Genomic DNA, 20,794 nt, shown 5'->3' with positions numbered 1-20,794 from the left:
AAAATGTGGCACATATACACCATGGAATACTATGCAGCCATAAAAAAGGATGAGTTCATGTCCTTTGCAGGGACCTGGATGAAACTGGAAACCATCGTTCTCAGTAAAATATCACAAAGACAGAAAACCAAACACCACATGTTCTCGCTCATAAGTGGGAGTTGAACAATGAGAACCCATGGACATAGGGAGGGGAACATCACACACCAGGGCCTGTTGCAGGGTCAGAGGCTGGGGGAGGAATAGCGTTAGGAGAAATACCTAATGTAAATGATGAGTTGATGGGTGCAGCAAACCAACATGGCACATGTATACATACGTAACAAACTTGCACACTGTGCATATATACCCTAGAACTTAAAAGTATAATAATAATAAATATATATATATAGTTAAGCTGTTGATCTAAAGTCTTTGTCTAGTAAGTCCAATATCTGGGTTTCCTTGGGAACAGTTTCTAGTAAATTTTTTTCCTGTGAGTGGTCCATACTTTTTTGTTTCTTTGCATACCTCAGGTTTTTTGTTGTTGTTGTTGTTGAAAACTGAACATTTTAAATATTAGAATGTGGTAACCCTGGAAATCAAATTTCCCCTTTTCCTTAAGATTTGTTGTTGCTGCTTGTTGTAGTTTGTAGCTGTTTATTGTTTAGTTACTTTTCCAAACTATTTTTATAAAGACTGTACCATTTGTAATGTGTAGTCTCCATTCAGTTAGGTAAGTGGTCAGCTAGTGATTTGATAGAGATTATCTGGAGCCAAAACAAAAACAAAAACAAAACTCTTCCAGTCTTTGCAGACTGGCTGTGTGTTGAGACATTCATTCAATGCTTTCAGTCAGGCTGTTGACATCAAGGCTAATCTGCATTAGCCTTCACCTTCTACTTTCAAAAAGTCCAGTGGTCAGCCAGAGATGAAAGCTTAGTGTGTTCTCGGGCCTTTTCAAAACATGGTTCCAAAGCTGGTATCTATATTTCCTGGTATGCATGTGAGCCTTTCAAAGCCTTATTCTCCCATATACCTCCTTCCCCAACCTCTTTCTTCCCAGGCTTTTTAGCCTATCTATCTGTGCCTCGTCTGTTACCCCTTGCACCAGGAGGCTGTGTCTGGTATCTTTGTCTTTAAATACACCTGACAGATGCTTCCCAGGAAGGGCTGCTCTAGCCCCGAGAAAGTTGCAAGGCAGATAAAACAAAGTCAAGCTCTGAGCTGATCCCTCAGGGAACCTCCAGACAGGCCAGCCCACAGAACCACAATTCCTTGAGAACAACGTTCATATTGTCCCCTCTGGTACTAGCAAGGTGCACCAGGAACAGGGGCTGTCATTCCATGGATGCTACTGAGCAGGGCTATGAGGGATGGCAGGGGAGTAAGCTAAAAATGCTACAATGCTCTGTTACCAAAATTTAGCAGTATCTTTCTTAATTAAGCATTCCTCTGGTTGTTGCAAGTTTTTTCATTAGATTCCAGAACCCTGGATAAAGTTGTTTCTGACAGTGTTTGCCAGCTTCATTGTTGATCTAGTCAATGGATGTGGTTTTTGAGTTCCAAAATTAGAGTAACCACCATTTTTGGTGGCTTCACTCCCCTCTTTTTATTAGTTTATTTTTAAATTTTTATTTTTATTTATTTTAGAGACAGGGTCTTGCTCTGTCTGCCAGGCTGGAGTGCAGTGGTGTGATCATGGCTCACTATAACCTCGAACTCCTGGGCTCCAGCATTCCTCCCACCTCGGCCTCCCAAGAAGCTGGGACCACAGGCATGTGCCACCATGGCTGGCTAATTTTTTAATTTTTAGTAGAGATGATGTCTTGCTATGTTGCCCAGCCTTGTCTAGAACTCCTGGCCTCAAGTGATCCTCCTGTCTCAGACTCCCAAAGTGCTGAGCTTACAGGTGTGAGCCACCACACCCAACCCTCCCTCCTTTATAATTTTTAAAACCTATATTCTTTTCTGTGAATTATTTGTTCACTACCTTTGTCCATATTTTATTGGGTTATTAACTTTTTCTAATTGATTTGTAGTATTTTACATAGTGGAGACATCGGCCACTGTTCTATGGTAGGGGTTTCAAATATGTTTCTTGGTTTGTCATTTGTCGATAGTTTTGGTTTTTTGTGTATGTGTATTTTTTTGCCACAGAGGGATTTTGGAGGCTTTTTTCTTTCATGTAGTTGACTTTATCAATCTTTTTCTAGTATGACTTCTGGATTTTTTAGTCATAATTATAAAAAGTCTTCCCTGCTCCAAAATTATAGAATAATTTCCCCATATTTTCTAGTAGAAACGTTATGGCTTAATTGTCCCACATTTAAACCTTTGATTATTTTGAACTTATCCCTGGACAAGTTATAATTAATAGATCCAGCCTCCCCCACCCCCTGCTCTGCCCCAGATATGCAGGTTCTTGAATAAGAGATATTCTTAAAAGTTTGTTCAGCAAGTACTTATCAGTATTAATAGCCCCTGAGAAATAATGCTCATCTTGCATTGCTCTTGTTTCAGGATGTCCTGGTTTCTAATCTTAGCCCTTGCCACTTAATTACCATATGAACTTGGGCACCCATTCACCTGGTGGGAACCTTCTGTTTTCTGGTCTGTAAATGGCAATAAGAGTTTCTGTCCTGCCTATTGCACAGAGTTGTTATAAAATTAACCAAGACAATGTCTATTCCAAGACTGTGATGCTGTAAAATGCTGAACATGCTACTGCCTTTCGTCATGTTTAGCATTTTACAGCATCCACAGTCTTGGAATAGACATTGATAAAGGTAGAATCACAGCAGCACTTTCTATCTGGATGGCGCTTATTCCTGTGTAAATACCACAACCCTCACAACAACCCAGTACAGTGTTTGGCACATAGTAGGGGCCCAGCAAATATTGGTTTGAATATTTATTGAATCTCTATTGAATCTTTACTATTTTTCGAATGCTACTGTTTTATTACACTGAACAAAACACACCAAATTCATGTACTCATGGAACTTGCGTTCTAGTAGGACAGAGAAGTGCAATAATAAAATTTAAAAGTAAAAGATGTGTTAGATAGCAAGCAATGCTAAGAAGAAAAATAAAACAGGGAAGGGAAAGAGTCCTGGGAGAAGAGGGATGAAATAGGTCACTCAGAAAATCTCATTAAGAAGGTAACATTTGGACAGGGCCTTGAGAGAGTGACATAATGGCTCTACAGAGGAACAGCAAAGGCCACTATCCTCCAAGACTAAAGGACAAGTGGAGGCCAGTGTGGCTGAAGTGCAGTGAGCAAAGGCAGGAATGCTGGAGAGTAAGAGATGTAAGGAGGACGAAATGCAGGGGGCAGATTCTTGCAGCCTTGAAGCACATGGCAGGGACTTTGGCTTTTATTCTGTAAAAGGTAGAAAGCCACCAGAGGGTTTTAAAGAGAGTAGTGACATGACATGAGCTAGGTTTTAACAGGATCCCTTGGTCGGAGAACAGACTGAAGACAGGCCAGGGAAGAAAACACAGGACCCATTAGGAGGCATTTGCAGGCAGCCAGGCAAGAATGAAGGAGGCTTGGACCACATCCGTGGGGGTGGAGGGCAGGAAAAGTGGTCAGATTGTGGGTCTGTCTTGAGTGTAGAGAGAACAAGCTTGCTGACAGATTAGATGGGATGTGTTCGGTGTGAGAGAAAGGAGTTAAGGATGACACTAAAGCATTTTTTGACCAAATGGATGGGCGAAGGATTAACTTGTTACTCTCATTTTGCACCGTGGAAAGAGGCCCAGAGAGGTTGGGGACCTGTTCAAGGTGGTGCAGCACATTGGCAGCAGGGCCCAGACTAAAATCTGCCTGCAGCAGGGCCTTTGACCATCAGGAGCCAGGGGGCTCTGGGAACCACAGACCTCCACCACCTGCTGAGGGCCCCTGTGCACTGTGCTCGTCCTTGCAGAGGGAAGGCCCGCGAGGGGCGCAGCCCCACCAGGTGGGCAGCCTCGCCCTCAGACTGCCCGCTGGTGCTGCGGAAGCTCATGCTCAAGGAAGACGCCCGTGCTGGCTGCAAGTGCCTGGTGAAGGCGCCCCTGGTCTCTGACGTGGAGCTGGAGCACTTCCTGTTGGCGCCCCGAGACCCCAGCCAAGTGCTGGTGTTTGGGATCATCTCAAGCCAGAACTACACCAGCACTGGGCAGCTCCAGTGGCTGCTGAACACGCTCTACAACCACCAGCAGCGGGGCCGTGGCTCCCCCTGCATCCAGGTTGGTCTGGGCCCAGTGAGGAGGCCCTGGAGGCCAGGGGTAGGGGTAGTGGGGCAGTCCTAGAAGATCCCCACAGTGCTAGGACTGGCTGAGCACCTGCCTGAGGGGCCACCCTCCTTCAGCTCCTTTCTCCTTGGAGCCTTTGTGTGTATTCTCCTGTCTGCAGTGTCCTTGCTCCCCCTGCTTCTCTCCTTCCCACCCATCCTCTAGTTCCAGGGCGAATGTCACCACATAAGGGCCAGGCCCTCTTCTGACCCTTGAGACAAAATCAGGGCACTGTCCTTTCCTTCCAGTTTGTGACTGTTCGTTGGTGTGAATATTTAGAGCACGGGCAGTGCCCACCACCGAATCCTCAGGGCTCTGAAAATACTTGTAGACTGTCACAAGTACCCACTGTGTGCTGGGCATAGGCCGGGCCCCGGGCACCCAGCATGACTCAGATGCAAACCGGGCCCTAGAGGAGCTCCCAGTGTGGCAGCAACTCTAGCGCCGCCAGTGAGGCCGTGAGAGGACAGCTCTGGGTACACAGGAGCCTGGGAACATGTGCCTGCTGCCTCCTGGGGGTCCGGAGGGCCATCCAGGTTGAGTGGGGTTTTGGCAGGTGATTAAGGTTCCTAGAAGAGGCAGTGGCCTGTGCGAAGGGGGAAAGGAGAGAAGCACTGCTCAAGGTCCCAGCTGGTTGCGGCTGAGGTCTAAAGGGAGTCTTCGGGCCCATGGAACGCACTCCTGCCTACTCATCGCTGCAGTAGAGTCATTCCCACCTATCAGGCTTATGTAATCCTCCAAGCATGCAGTCATTCCCAGCAGCACTGGCACAGTTTGAAGGCTGGCCCCAACCCCAGACCAACTGGAGCAAAGGATGGCACATGAGCACATGAGCTGGGTGTCCACGTGGTGACTTCCTTCGAGCCCTCTTTGCCCTCCTGTCTCCTAGAATCCACTGTCTTTGCCCATTTCCCATTTGCTGCCACAGAGTTCTGGGTTTTCATGTACACCAGGGGTGGGGGCTCTGCATGGACACCCTCCTCCCAGGAGTGGCCCCTCCCTGACTCTAGCATGTCCACCCTCGGGTCTGTGCTCCAGACCTTCTGAGCAGACACCAGTAGCCCTTTAACCATCTCAGTCCAAGAATGTAGACTCAGCCACAAGCCTTTTCACTCATCCCATACAGCAAAGCCGTGTTTGTTTTCCAGAGCCAACCTCCAATTTAGTTCAATCCAGTGAGCATGTATTGAGTTCCTTCTGTGTGTCTGTCCATGTAGAGACAGATAAAATTCCTGCCAACAGGGGAACTTAGAGTTGACTTTAGCTTATCATGGGGCTAGTCATTGTTCGCTAATAGTTGTCCCTAAGCAATTGGAGTGCTCAGGTGGCCGAGCCCAGCCGTGGGCAGCATGAGTGAGGACAGGGTGTGGCCTGAGGCAGTTGAAGTTCATAAAGGAGTGGGCAGCAGGCCTGGAGGACAGACTTGGAAGCAGGTGTCAGATTAGAGTGTCTTTGGTGAATGCAGAAATGTTCCCAGACTTTCTCTTTCCCTGACAGCTAGAACACTGGGTGTGGTTCTGAGTTTCTTATTGTAGACTGAAAGGATAGCTGGAGGTACCTGGAAATAAAGGCAGATAAAATTGGAAGACAGCACGTTGGCTGTATTAATAGATCTGAGGCATCCAGAAAGAAGGAGGGGAGAGAGGCCAGCTTTCCTCTGAATTGCCCAGACCCTACCTCGAAGTATGGGTTCAGTTCAGGTCCTCTCCCTAGATATAGTGACTGGGAGGGTCCTGAGGGGCTTGCCAGCAGTGGGTAGGGAGTGGAGGAATTCTTTATGCTGTGTAAAGTAGACTCAAAAGCCTGGAAACAGGTCCACCCAATAACACAGTTCCCATCTTCAAACCTCTGCAGTGCTACCCCCAGGGCAATGGAGCAGTCACATTCTGTGGACCCCAGAGAGCCAGGCTAGTGGGCGTCAAATGTGGGGCAGCCATCTCGGAAATGGCCTTCTCCCCTAGCGGGCTCTAATCAGATCCAGGGACATCCTCAAGGGACAGTCATGGGAGGTGTGCATACAGGCCCAAGGGCCCCTGGAGCAGGAGGAGTTGGGGAGAGGGAGTTGTACAGGGCTCCAGGACTCAGGGGGAACCTGGCCTAGCTGAGAATATGGCAATCCAGGTACATCTTCTTGACATGGGGGTGACCAGTTCTCTTATTTCTCTCCTGGTAGTGCCGGTATGACTCCTACCGCCTGCTGCAGTATGACCTGGACAGCCCCCTGCAGGAGGACCCTCCCCTGATGGTGAAGAAGAACTCTGTGGTGCAGGGGATGATTCTGGTGAGCCAGCAGGGACTTGCCATCCACTGCCTGCCACCCCAGCCGCAGCCACCTCTGCCCCTGCAGAATCACACATGTGGGAGGAGGAGGAGAGAGGAGAAGAAGGGAGGGGCTGCAGAATTATCTCCCCACCCTGGCTGAGGCCCAGAGAGCAGAAAGACTGACCAAGAGTCACCCAGCACACGCAGCTGGGGCTGAAGCCCAGGACCCTATGTGTCCCCCATCCCAGGAGGCTGAAGGGACAGGTGACATTCAACCTAGCAAATCAAATTCGCTTCATCTGTTTTTAAATGGCTTTATCCTAAAAACAGTGCACTGTAAATACTTACATATGTTCGTTATGGAAAGCTTAGAAAATATAATTTAGAAAATAATGACATCGTCAGATCACCCAGAGAGTCTCATTTGCTCATCCCACAGATATGTACCTGGCACCTGCAAGGGCCACTGCATGCTAACATTTTGGTGTCTGACCTTTGCAGTCCTTTTCTGCATATATTCTTTGCAATTCTTCTTTTTAAATTAAAATACCATGAGCATTTCCCCATGTCCTTATATAGTTTGTAACACCTGATTTTTAACTACTGTGTAAGAGTCTGTCTTCTTTTTTTTTTTTTTTTTTGAGACAGGGTCTCACTCTCTCACCCAGGCTGGAGTGCAGTGGTGTAATCTCGGCTCACTGCAACCTCTGCCTCCCGGGTTCAAGGGATTATCCTGCCTCAGCCTCCCAAGTAGCTGAGACTACAGGTGCCTGCCATCATGCCCGGCTAATTTTTGTATTTTGAGTAGAGATGGGGTTTCACCATGTTGGCCAGGCTGGTCTCGAACTCCTGACCTTGTGATCTGCCCACCTTGACCTCCCAAAGTGAAAAGTCTGTCATTTTATCTATTTGTGCTGTTTTTGTTGATATTTAAGTTATTCGTATTTTTTTGCCATAACAAATAATGCTGTCATGAATATTTTTGCACAGAAATATTTGGATAGGTGTCTACTTGTTAGGGACTGACCTATGGGGGTGGGAGCCCTGCCCTCAAGGGGTTCTCATTCCATAGGATGAGCCAAAACATACATACACAGCAGGGGAACACCTTTCTGGCCCCAGGGCTCTGTGGGGCTGAATGTGAAGTGCATTTGAGCTGGGTGGCCAAGCAGGCAGAAGGGAAGGAGTGCTGCCCTCCCCAAGTTGCCCAGGGAGGTATGGCTGAGCCAAACCCCTGCCCAGACCCCCAGATCATAGAGCAACCCCACCATCCCAGCCTGGGCAGGGGCTGGACTCAGCCATACCTCCCTGGGCAACTCAGGGAGGGCAGCACTCCTTCCCCAGCCACCCAAAGCCTGCCTCATGGTGCAAGCTCTGAGAGGCCTGTGGCACTCTCCTAGTGAAATTCCGAACTTGCCTGTCTTATCGGTGGACACTGCTGTGCTGATGTGCTGAGGATCTCTCCTCGTTTCCTTCCTGTCAACAGATGTTTGCCGGGGGGAAGCTCATTTTTGGGGGCCGTGTTTTGAATGGATATGGCCTCAGCAAGCAGAATCTGTTAAAACAGATCTTCCGGTCTCAACAGGATTGCAAGATGGGCTACTTCTTGCCGGATGACTACAAATTCAGGTAAAACAGGAAACACTCAGGATGAGGGATGGGCCTGGGGAGGGATGGAGGGCAGAAAGGAGACTTGGGCTGTGAAAGGGGAACTGAGGGGAGCAGGCGGGGCTGAAGGGATGGAGTGGGGAGGGGGGCTGGAGGTGGGAAGCCTCCACCTGTGGCACACATGGCAAAAACTTCGGCAGGAGGACTTCACAGGTGGGCAGGGGAGGGATGGGAGCGGGTGCAGAGTGGGAGGGGATGTGTGAGCAAGGCCATGTTGTGGGTTTCTTTGGGACACAAGTTTGGCAAAAGGGCTCTCTTGGGGAAAGAGGGACGTGGTAATGCTTGCACAGTGCCTGTTTCTGTTGGAATAATCTAGACAGATTTGGTGGGCAGGAGCTCTGGCTACACCCCCTCTCTGTCCCACCACACCCTACCACCACCTCAGGTGCAAGCTGGGCCCTGCTTCTGCTTTGTTTTTGTTTGTTTGTTTGTTTTTGTTTTGAGAGAGGGTCTCACTCTGTCGGCCAGGCTGGAGTACAGTGACACGATCATAGCTCACTGCATCCTTGAATGGCTGGGCTCAAGTGATCCTCCTGCCTCAGCCTCCCCACACAGACAAAGGCCATTCATGAAGTGATCCCAGGCCACTGTAGCAGGAAGTGCTGGCTTAAGTTTGCCTCTGGGCCTCTGAGCTTGGGCCTTTCAACTAGGTGATGCCAACTTGTTGAGCATCTCCTGGGCCCAGCTCTCGTGAGATGATCTTCTTGAGCCGAGAGACCTAGCTTTGAGTGGCTCAAGAAGAATACATCCTAGTCCAGGAAGGAGCCTGCGCTGCATGAGGTGCCTGAAGACCGCTTTAGGGGAACATGAGCAGATTTGAGAATGCCTGGGCAGCACGGTGCAGTGAGACACTTGCAGGATGAGGTAGGAGCCCCTGCTCCGCTCTCCTGGCTGGGCGACTGTGGTGAGTCAGTTTACCTCCCTAATCCTCTGTTTCCTCACCTTCAAAATGAGGAAATAATGCCCACCTTGAGAGGCTCTGAGGATATCATGAAAGTGTGTTTGTTAAAGAGCTTTGTGAACTGTGAAGCAAATGACGGGGCATGTGGAAAGTGTTATTTATATGCAGACCTGGGGTATGCAGCCCTAAGTCCTGTGACTTGCACCTTCACAGCACCGAGTCTGGGCACCCCCCACTCCCACATAGGACCCTCAGTTTTCTAGGAGTCCTTACGCCCTTCTTACTGCAGTAAGCTGAGTCTGGGCCTTGTCTGAGTGGGGGAACCCACTTCTGGAGGAACTGAGGAGGTCATGCCAAGTGACCCCCACAACTCAGAGCACTCAGCGGGGAAGGCAGGCCCAGGAGGAGCCTGTGGATGGTAAGGAGGGGCAGATGCTGAAAGGTGCAGACAGAAAAGTCACTGAGACCCCACTGCCTGAGACTTCAAGAGGGAGAGGGCTTGGTGGTCCTTGAAGACCAGTCACCAACAATCCCAGGGAGAAAGACAGAGGCACCAAGGGCAGGACAGGACAGGACAGGGGGATGCTGTTGGGAAGGGCCCAGGCTGAAGATGAGCTGAGGCTGCAGGAAGATGCCAAAGAGGACCAGCAAGGAGATTTTCAGAAACATTCAGAAGAAGGCTAGCCTGCTATGGTGCATGGGGAGTGAAAGTCTCAGCCTGTTGAACATTTATTTCCCACTGTCTGGAGGCTGGTAAGTCCAAGACCAAGGCGCCAGTGGATTTGGTGTCTGGCGAGGGCTGCTTCCTGGTTCATAGATGGCGCCTTCTTGCTGTGTCCTTGCGTGGCAGAAAGGACGAGGGTCTCTCTGGGGCCTGTTGTATAAGGGCACCAATCCCATTCATGAGGGTCCCACCCTTATGACTGCCTTACCTCCCAAAGGCTCTGCCTCCCAACACCATCATCTTAGGGATGAGGATTTCAGCATATCAATTTGCGGGGACATAGACGTTCAGACAATCACAGTGGAGGATGCCAGAAAGTAGTTACAAAGAGACATAGCTCTTATTTGGCTCTAGATGTCCTCAAAAGGAAGATGCTCTTTAGTAGGAAATGACAGCTTGAGGAGTCTGGCCACCTTTCATAGCTGCATGACCTGTGCAAAACACTCACCTTCTCTGTGCACCAGCTTCTTTGTCTGTAGAGTGAGACTGACTGTATTGGGTTATGGGGATTAGAGGAGTCAGCACATGGGAAGTGCTGGCACGTAGCTCACATTTACTGAGATTACTACCTACCCTTGTTAGTGATACTATTATCATTAAAATGAGCTCTGGTCTCCTAATTTGTTATATTCAAGGATTCTGAAAGAACTTAGTGGTATGCTTACAACAGTCTTCAACAATTGTTCAGGAATGGTGAGGAAAGAATCAGAAAACTAGACACACACACATACACACAAACTAGGTACACACATATACAAAGTATACACGTACATACAAACTATAAACACACATGTACACACGTTAGATTCCTGCACATACTAGACACACAAACACACACAAACTAGACACACATACACATGCATACACTATACACATATACACAAACCAGACTCACACAGACTAGATAGAAACATACACACATACATACAAACTAGAAACATGCACACAAGATGGTCTAGGTTCGTGAAAATGGAAAGAGGCAGATTCGTGAAACTATTAACCAGTAGGACTCCTCCTAATCCTAGAATAGCCAAGTGGGTTGATGGTTTAAGAGCACTTAGGTGAAAAAAGGAAATGGAATCTTTAATTGAAAGCATTGCCATAGCAGTCGTTCCTATAATCTGTATCTGTGAAACAAACCACCCAAGCTTTATAGGATAAAACAACACAATCGTTTATTATTATTATTATTATTATTATTATTATTATCTGTCATGGTCCTGGTGCCAGCTGGGCTCAGCTAAGTGGTTCTTTTTTGGCGGGAGTGAGAAGGTCTGTCATACAGTTGCAGTCAGAAGTTGTCTGGGGTTAAGTCATCTCCAACGCTTGCGCACTCCCATGCCTGGTGGTCAGTGTGGGCTGTCAGCCAGACTACTCAAATGTAGCCTTTCCAAGTGGCCTGGGCTTCCTCACAACATGGTGGCTGGGTTCCAAGAGGGAGCTTCCCAGGAAAGGACCAGCAAGAAGCTGTCTTGCCTTTCATGCCTTAGCCTCATAAGTCATGCAGCATCACACATTCCACTGCACTGAAGTCCCTAGGGCCAGCCCATATTCAAGGTTGGGGGGAATCAGACACCACCTCTTGATGGGGAAAGAGTGTTGAAGAATTTGTGGACATGTTTGAAAAGTACTTCATCCACCCCAGTTCCTCTTCCAGCAGGATGACTGGTTTAGTAGTACAAGACATGCTGTTGGCCTGCATCACCTGGATTCCAGAAGATGCTGGTGAAATCTCACAGTGTCCTCATGGACAAGGTGGATGCATGTGGTTCAGATAGTAGCTTCTGCAGCCACACTCCAGTGAGTGAGGTTCAGCAGCAGCCTAAAGGGCAGACCTCTGTGATTGGCCTGTCCATTTATTTTCTAAATATGCAACCAGGATGAATACATAGAAGGCTTGCTGATCAGTTGTGCCCTTGAGGGAGAAGAGATGGCTGAATCAAGGTCTCAGCAGGCTCAGTTGCTAAGGGATGGTTTGGAAGAAAGAATAAATGTTCACCTTTAGGTTTGGAAGGCTGATGGTGAGAGGCCATGGAAGGGGTAGCGTGAGGGACGATTATGCTGGAAACAGTCTGTGAAATCAGAAGTATCCATGCCTAGAGCAAGGGAATCTGCAGTGCCGGGAGCTGACATTGCTTTCTACATCCTCCGTTTACTGAGGGATGTTGACCAACAGCTTTGCATCTAGATTGCTAGGAAAGGGAGGCCCTCACTGTTGCTTGGTGGGAATCATGTCTTCCTTACCCAGAGTAGACTTGGCTTTGCACAAGTGTAGCGGGGGGAGTCCAGGAAATCCTTCTGTGGAGGCGAGGAGGTGGAGAGAAAAGCAATAGGCTGAGGCAGGAGAATGGCGTGAACCCCGGGGGGCAGAGCCTGCAGTGAGCCGAGATCGCGCCACTGCACTCCAGCCTGGGTGAAAGAGCGAGACTCCTTCTCAAAAAAAAAAAAAAAAGAAAGAAAGAAAAGCAATAGGTGAGCAGAGCAGGTGCAGGGAAGCTGGGCTGGAAGCCGGGTCCAGTCAGGCTGGGGTGGCCACCAGCCTGGGGGCACTTCAGCCTTCTCTTTCCTCAGAGGAGCTGGCCACAGAAAGAGTTCTCATTGTGGGCCTGGCATCTGTGAAGCCACCATGGAGAGGCAAGGGCCAGGAGCAGGAAGAGGAACCCACAAAGGAGCCGGGCCATGGGTGCTGGGGAAGAAGGGGTCCCCACAGGGGCCTCATAAGCTCCAGCAGGGGCTGGGGCCAGCTGTCACCTGGCAGGTAGACTGCCTTCTGACAAACAGAGCAGAAGGGTGAGGGCCTCCCAGGCCAAACACAACTAGGGGAGGCTGGGGGGCCTCTGGGAGTGGCAGGCCCAGTGGGCTGCACCAAGATAAGGCCACAGAAGGCTCCGAGCTCAGGAAACAGCAGCCCAGCTGGGGGGCCAGGACTGATCAGAGACCAGAGCTGTGTGAGGCTTAGAGCCTCCCTGTCCCCCACTCAGCCTGTGCCTTTTCTCCTTTCTCATGTGGCAGATAGTGATCCCCTCCCCAGGGCAGCCCTGTGCGGGGCGCTGGGTCCATATCTGGCTCAGCCCCTGTCCTTGCCAGACTCTGCCCATCTGGGCACCAGCACAATAGGGACCAGAGAGACCAAGGGCTCATCCTCACTCCCGAAAGCTTCCAGGCCCCCAGATGGAGGGGACTGAGGGAGTTCTGACACCTGCTGGTCTCAGGAGGCTGGAGCTGCCAGGAAAGCTTTCGAGTGGCCAGCAGTAGCCAGGCTGAGAAGGACAGCCCAGAACACATGCAGAGCTCATGAGTCTGCACTGTGTCCACCTGCACGCGACAGTCACTGCTCTCCCCCTGCCTCCCTCATCACCCTCAGGGGCAGCCAGCGGGGGGGAGGGGGGTCACACACTAGTCACTTTGCAGGCCCCTATCTATGCCAGTAAGCAGAGGTGCTGCCCCACTGCACTCATACAGCAGTGGGGACGAGGTACACAAGAGACCAGAACTGGACTTGTGACAGTGGTGACAGGGGTGTGAAGGGCCCACCAGGCAGGGAGGGCAGTTGGCCCTGTTAGCTCAGCCTGTCAGCACCCAGGATGCAGAGAGTGGGTAGGTGAAAAGGTGGGGCGCCAGGGTAGCTGGAGGCCAAGTGCAGGCGGCCTGACCCCCAGCCGCGGCAGCTGTCCCCTTCCTGAGTGTGGCCAGAGCTGGGGGAGGCTTTGAGGAGTGTGGCCGGGCAGGTTTGTCAGGACGACGGCTCCGACTCACTGTGGAAGATGTCCTGGAGCACACAAGACCAGCAAGGGCCGGGAGCCTCTGCTTTGTCCCTCCATTGTCACATCCTCCTGCTAGGACCTCTTGGAAAGGCTGGTCTCCAACTACCTAGGACTGGAGCTAACTGGCCAACTGTCTGCCTCGCCTGTAGCCAGTTAGGTCCCCAGGATGGGAATGTGCCAGACCTGGTGTCCTGGAGCCCTCACAAGCGTCTGGGGTGGAGGCGCCTGGCGGTGCCCCTTTGTGGTGCTGCCCATGGGCCTGGCATGGGGTGGTGGGGAGAGGAGAGTGAAGCCTTGGGCTCCAACCCCAGCTGCTAGGCAATGTGGGAGTCTGGTGGGTGAGCTTCCTGCAGAAAAGATGACCCCGGGCCCTGAGCGCCCATATAAGAGAAGGGAAAGTGGAGGCCCAGCCAGAGTAAGGAGGTGCCCTGGAGGGACAGTGTGCCCAGGCGATGCCACAAACCTGGCCTTGCCCTTGCTGGGCCTCAGTCCCCTCCTTGTGGGATGGGGGTGTAGTTCTTTCTGGACCATTCTCAGAGGAGTGAGTTGAGAGGATTAGAAGCTGTCAAAGATGACTGCACCTGTGATGATGAAAGTGTTCCTTAAACTGTCATGTGTCCTGTGAACTGCAAAGCCCTGTGTAAACTTTAATGCACTCAGTAAGCCACAGAGTACTTTGCAAATTGTCATGAATTCTGTAAAAGACAAAATCCTTTGTAAATTGCCACGTGCCCCCAAAATCACAAAGGGCTTTGGGAGCAGCAATGTGCCCTGTAAACCAGAAAGCATCTTCTACACTGCTGTGCGCCCTCACGGGCCTGCTCTCCGGAACAGCAGAGCACTCCATAAGCTACTGTGAGCCCTGTAAAGTGCTCTCTAAACTGTAATGCGCTTCCTACTCTTCAAAGCACTTTGTAAACCATAAGACACTCTAGAAGGGACAAAGCACCGTATAAACTGTCAAGGGCTCTGTGAAATGCAGACCACACTACCAACTGGAATGAGACCTGATAAAGACAGAGCGCTACAGAAACACCAATTTGAGCCTCAAGAGGCTTTGTATCCTGTAACATGCTATCCAGATGGGAGGGGAAGCTCTTTACAGCTGCGCCACTTGGTAGCACCCCTGCCCCTTGCCCACCTCAGAAGAGGCAGGAAGAGACTGGGTGGATGCAGGAGGGGTAAGCAGGGGAGTGGGGAGGGCACAGGGTGAGGAGACCGGGTCTCTAGTTGGATCAGCAGTGCAGGGGGCCCACACCCTCATCCGCTGCATACACCAAGACCCCTCCAAGGATGGAGCTGTGGAGAGCGGGCCCCGTGCTCAGCAAGGAGCCAGCCACCGCCAGGCCCTCCCTCTACGATGCTGCTCTGAGGAACAGCAATCCACCCTTACCGGCTGCTCATGTCAGCAACCCCACACCCCACTCAGCCCAAGGAAGCCCCTTGGACAGGCAGGGGAAGGGCATGCAGACGTAGGCTTTCCTGACTTGATCCTACAGGCAATGGGGAGCTATTGAAGGTTCTTGAGCTGAGAGAGGCTTGATCAGAGTTGCGCTTTAGACTCATGAACCTGGCAGGGACTGGGTTGGGGCTAAGCAGGGTATCATGAGCTTGTCACAGGAGCAGACAGTAACGATGGATGAGGATGGTGTTAAAACTACCTCTTTTCTGGACTGGGGCCTGAGGGGGCGCTGAATAGAGAGAAATTACCTTCCTGAAGTAGACCAGGGGCTCAGAAACAGTGGGCTAGCCGCAATGCCATGGGGAGGTGGGCTCCACACCTGACAAGGGCCTGTTCTTGTGGATACTTTCCTTTCACTGTGGTGAGTACAAAGGCTTTGAAATTCCTGGAGGGACTGGCCTGTTGCAAAGCCCCACATGGTCTTTTTTGCTTATCCCTGACCAAGGATGGTCTCAGAATCAACCTCTAGATCAGTCTTCCAGAGAAGCACCTGGCCCACTGTCAGCAGGGACATGAGTGTTCCTGTCACCCCAGCAGGACAGCTGTGTGGCTCTGCTGGCCTGGTCGTTCATGGTCCTCTGATGTCCCCATCATTTGGTTCATTTGTTCATTCACTCACTCATGCCTGGCTAAGAGCAAGACACAGGAGGTGCCAAGGCGCCGAGACCAAATCCTGCCGAGGCACTTGCAGGGCAGATTCATAGAGCTGTGAGCAGTGCACCATAATAAGCACGGAGGCAGAGGGGACGGTAGAGGAAATCTCGCCTTCTGCTAGAGCTCAGAGGGCTTGGCAGAGGAGGGGACCTGGGAGGCTGGCCTTGAAGGATAAGAAGAAGGCCCAGCAAAGGAGGAGAGGGAAAAGGCACCCAGGAGGGGCTAGGGCAGGCAAGGGCTCAGTGCACCGCAGGAACCTGTGAGCAGGAGGGCTGTGGATTTAGGGGAGCTGCCAAGACAGGCTGTTAGAAAAACATGCTGGTAGTTTGGGCCAGATTCTGACAGACCCTGACCCAGGTGTCATGCCAGGGGGCTGAAGCTTACCTCTGCAAGCATCAGGGAACCACAGACTGGCTTTAAGTGGGAGAGACAAGGCCAGATCAAGGAGGACCAGCCCTCTGGTGGGGCGTGGGGTGGGGGCACTGGATGGAAGAGGGTGAGGCTGGAGACAGGGAGAACAGGGAGGAGGCCAGTGCCCAGGGTGGGGACATTTCCTGACTGCTGGGACGGAGGGGCTGGCTGTGAACTCAGGGCCTGCTATAGGTATTTAGTCCTAGAGCTGAGCTCAGGGAGGAGGTGCTCTGGGAATGAATGAAAGAAAGAATGAATGAAATGTCCAGGTGAGGGGAACCATGCTTCTTTCTGAGCCTTTTCCTGCACTCCCCAAGCACCCAACACCAAACAGAGCTGCCAGGACCTCCTCCCCATCCACCCTGGGCTGCGGCTCTAGGGGGGCCCTGGAGGAACCCATCAGCCTACCCTGTGCCTCCTGCCCCCCACCCCACCCCCTGAGAATGGCAGGGACTGGACCATAGGCCCAGACACTTCCACAGTCCACCCCTTCTCAAAGGGCCTCAGGCAGGCCTCTAAGAGAGGTGTTTAAAGGGTCAGCTTAGTTTTGTGTGTGTGCTCCTTTTGAGGCCGGATTGGAGTTAAAAGGCTGCAAAGAGGCATTAATTTGCCAAATGTAAACATTGTGCATATACCCAGATTCTGAGGCCCTGTCTCGGCATTTCTTGGTGTTTTGTCTTTCTAGGACCCTTGAAATGATGGGGGATAGGCTGTGTCTCCTCTTGTCTCTGAAAGGTCCTGGCCTTAAGCAAGTCACCTTTGATTCGCTTGCTTGATCTATACAAACAAAACAGATTTAGATAGCCTGTAAACACTGTTTCTTGCTCTAAGCCTTGTAGGATGGCCCGTGCCTGGCCCGTCCCTCCACACCCACTTCCTGTCCCCAGCCCAGACTTAGCCACATACTCCCAGAGCTACCTCAAGACCCCTCCCCAAGCCATGGCCCCTCCTTCAGCACCAGATACTGCTACCCATGACCCCCACCAGGTTGTAAACTCCTCAGGGCCGGGCGCATAGTAGAAGCTCAGTAAATATGACCGAGTGACTAGACAGTGCATACATGGGCCAGTCCTGTCTCTGCCATTGACCTACTATGTGCCTGTGAATAAGCCTACTCACCTCTCTGGACTTCAGGGCCCTTGTCAGGAAAATGGGACAAACGTCCCAGAGTTGCCTTCTTCCCAGGGCTGCTGTGAATCTCAGAAACATCCTGTAACTCAGAAACACTGACAATGAACAGCTGCAAAGCTGTGAGGTGTGGCACAAAGGTGAGGAATAGCCACGTTTGTGTTTGCTGGAGCTGCTGTAACAAGGGGCTGTGGTCTGAAAGTCTGTGTCCCCCCAAAGTTCATGTGTTGAAATCCTCACCTCAAAGGGAATGGTTTAGGAGGCAGAGCCTTGGGGTGGTGATTCATGGGATGGAGCCCTCATGAATGGGATTAGTGCCCTTATAAAAGGCCCCAGAAGGACCCTCGCCCCTTTCCGTATGTGAAGTTATGAGAACACGGCCATCTGTGATGCAGCGGGTCCTCACCAGGCACTGAATCTGCCGGTTCTTTGATGACAGGCTTCCCAGCCTCTAGAATGGAGAGGAACCTCTGTTGTTTCACAGCCACCCAGCCTATGGTATTTTGTAATAGCTGCTTGAACAGCCTAAGACACAAAGGTGACCCAAACCGAGTGGCTGAAACAACAGAAGTTCATCCTCTCACAGTTCTGGATGCCAGAAGCTTGGACCAAGTTGTGAGCAGGGCCACACTCTCCCAGAAGCTGCTAGGGAGGCTCAGTCCCAGGCCTTGCTCCCCGTTCCTGGTAGCTCCTTGGCCTGTGGCCACAGAACTGCAATCTTCACATGGCATTCTCCCAAATTTCCCCTTTGTAGAGGAACACCAGTTATGTTGGATTGGACCTACCGTCCTCCAGTATGGCCTCATCTTAACTAATGATGTCTGCAACGACCCTATTTCCAAATAAGGCCACATTCTGGGGTCTCGCGGTTTAGGACTTCTACATATGTATTTGGGGGACATGTGTCCAGCCCACAATATCACACATGATGACACATTTCCTTTGCCGCCTGTCATCTCTCCTGTGGTCACTTACGGAGCCCTCCCACCCCACCTCAGGCATTTGCTATGGTCAGTGTTGGGGGTGCGAGTGTAGCAGCATTTGGGTTAGGGCTAACCCAGCCCAAAATAGAAGCCAGGGAAGCCAACCTCCAGCGTGTCACTGTGTCCCCGAGGCGATCAGATTCTCCCTTCGCCGCCCTCAGGAGGAGAAGCACTTGTGTCCTTGTCTGTCTGGGCTCCCAGAACACTGATGGGACAGCATGCAGTGCACCCTGGGTCCTGAGCACTGCCCATGACCCTGCCTCCCCTGCAGTGTTCCCAACTCTGTCCTGAGCCTGGAGGATTCTGAATCAGTCAAGAAAGCCGAGTCAGAAGATATCCAAGGAAGCAGCTCCTCATTGGCCCTGGAAGACTATGTGGAGAAGGAGTTACCTCTGGAGGCTGAGAAGTAGGTGACCACACCAGCTGCCAGAATGGGCGTGGCTCACAGCAGGCCACCTCGGGGCTATTTGGCCTTGGGCAAGTGACTCCCCCCAGGCCTGGGTCATGTCCAACCATCCCTGACATCTAGCCCATGTAATCAACACAATATTGGGCGGGCATGCAGGCTGCCCTGGAGCTGCTCGCAGTGGTCTGGGTGGTAGAGATGGAGGCCTTTTGCAGACTTTGCAGCAAAACCCCACAGCCCAGACCCATTAGTCTGAGAAGGGTGGAGACTACCCCGCTGTCTCCTTGCAAGAAACTTGCTGTACGTGTTAAAAGCCACTGACTTGCTGGTGCTGGTAACCATGAAATGAATCACACATTTGGCATGGCGTGGAAATCACATACTTCTCATGAAGATAGAAAAGCAAAATTAGGAGCATGTAGAAAGGTCACAGGTGCCACCGGGACCCTCTGGTTGGAGCAGCACCCAACAGCCTCACCTGTGCAAGGGAGAGGGCCTAGCCCGTCCTGGCCCAACCGAGCCTGGGCTCTGGGCATTGTGAAGAACAGCCCTTCCCCCGCCCGGCCCTCTATTTTGATCTTTAGGGCAAGAGAGCCTGAAGTGGAGCTACATCCTCTCAGGAGGGACAACAAGAAAACCAGCTGGAAGAAGCAGGCCTCCAAGAAGTAGCGCCATCCTGGCAGCAGCCAAGTGAGCCAGGCCCTGGACTGGGGTGCTGGGGCTTCCTGCCAGCCCAGCCCTGCCTCCCCAGTCTCCCACCCTGTCCTCCAAGCCTCTATAATAAACCAATGGGCCTCCAGCATCGGGGTGAGGCTCTGGGGAAGGACAGACCCAGCTCAGTCTGTCTTCTGTGAGGCTAGAGGCCCCCAACAGACTTGTCCCAGGTCAAGTCCTTGGAAACTCTGTTCCCCCAATGCAGAGCTTCCTCTGCGGCCAGTTAAGTCAGCTGAGGCCCTCCCACACTCAAGGAAGGAAATGTTTCCCTCCAAGGGGTAGCTCCAGGATAGGTGACCCAGTAAGCCCTGGGACACCCAGATGGGACTGAAATGGGCCTCCTATAGCCTTCCTGGGTGGGGGAAGCTCAGTCTATGGCCTAGATGGAAAAGACAGCAAGAAGAAAACAGTGAAGAGGCAGAGAGAAAAGCCAAAGACAGGGAAGAAGAGACAAAGGGAGAAATGAGAGGAGGAGCAAGGAGAGAGAGGAAGAAACAAGTGATGGGGGAGGGGAGGGGGTAAGAAAGAAGATGGAGGGGGGAGATGGAGAGAGGAAGAGTAGAAGGAATAAACAAGGAGGGAGGGGGAGGGGAACAAGTAAGGAAGGAGGGAAGGGAGGAGGGGAACAAGTAAGCAGGGAGAGGGAGGGGAACAAGTAAGCAGGGAGAGGGAGGGGAACAAGTAAGCAGGGAGAGGGAGGGGAACAAGTAAGGAGGAGGGAGGGGAGGGGAACAAGTAAGGAGGGAGGAGGAGGGGAGGGGAACAAGTAAGGAGGGAGGGGGCAGGAAGAAGCAAGTGTGGAGTGAGAAGGGAGTTAAGAGGGTGACGGGGAAGAAATCACTGAGGGGAGATCTGAGGAAGATGAGAATGGTGCAGGCTGGGAGACTTAATGACAGAGTGCTCACCCCTAGGGACCCTTCAGTGATGCCCTGAAAGCGACAGCCCTGTGGCCTCCTGGGGGCAGACATCCCCACTGAGCCCAGCCACAGTGCCGTTTGGTGCATTTTGGGCTTCTTTCCTGAGCCACAGGCCTTAGAAATCCTTACCAGCATCAAGGGGCCCAAGACAGTAGCCCCTCTCGGGTGCTAAGTTTCCCCATGCCCCTGAGGGTGCCCGTGAGGGACAGAGAGAACCCCTGCTCTGGGCCCGTGGCTCTGGGCTGTCTCGTCCTAACCCCTGCTCCGGGCCCACGACACTAGGCTGTCTTGTCTAGGTTCACGGGAGCCCTTTCCAGGAGCAGCTGAGGACTCCAGAAGGTCTACCTTTTCCTCCCAGCCCAGAGCAGAGCTCAAGCCTTGAGCTGCAGGCAGCATTTAGTGAGATGTTGCATTTAGAAATGCTTATGCGTCCTCTGTAATATAAGCTTTTTTAGTCTGAGTTTTTCAAGCTTATGTTTTTTTGAATTACAGACTTGTTCTTCTAGAAATGAATTTGAAATGACTTGCGATATTCGTAAG

General features: G+C 51.5%; 1 protein-coding gene across 3 annotated transcripts in view; it reads left to right on the top strand.

Annotated features, from left to right (window-relative positions):
- The window catches only part of C21H3orf20 (chromosome 21 C3orf20 homolog), an 84,476-nt gene extending 65,023 nt beyond the window's left edge, over positions 1 to 19,453 (top strand). The window contains exons 13-17 of one of the 3 annotated variants that reach the window (XM_030801980.1): positions 3,912 to 4,215; positions 6,434 to 6,541; positions 8,009 to 8,151; positions 18,489 to 18,623; positions 19,208 to 19,453. In XM_030801980.1, the coding sequence (XP_030657840.1) occupies positions 3,912 to 4,215; positions 6,434 to 6,541; positions 8,009 to 8,151; positions 18,489 to 18,623; positions 19,208 to 19,292 (775 nt within the window). In that variant the 3' untranslated portion in view covers positions 19,293 to 19,453. The remainder of the gene's footprint in view (positions 1 to 3,911; positions 4,216 to 6,433; positions 6,542 to 8,008; positions 8,152 to 18,488; positions 18,624 to 19,207) is intronic. The other 2 variants (XM_030801982.1, XM_030801981.1) reach the window with 2 other exon arrangements.
- The last annotated feature ends 1,341 nt before the right edge of the window (positions 19,454 to 20,794 follow it).

The sequence above is a fragment of the Nomascus leucogenys genome, chromosome 21, assembly GCF_006542625.1.
Source record: "Nomascus leucogenys isolate Asia chromosome 21, Asia_NLE_v1, whole genome shotgun sequence".
NCBI classification, from domain to species: Eukaryota; Metazoa; Chordata; class Mammalia; order Primates; family Hylobatidae; genus Nomascus; species Nomascus leucogenys.
The sequence above is the reverse complement of the archived record's forward strand: the minus strand, read 5'-3'. Positions and strand labels throughout refer to the sequence as shown.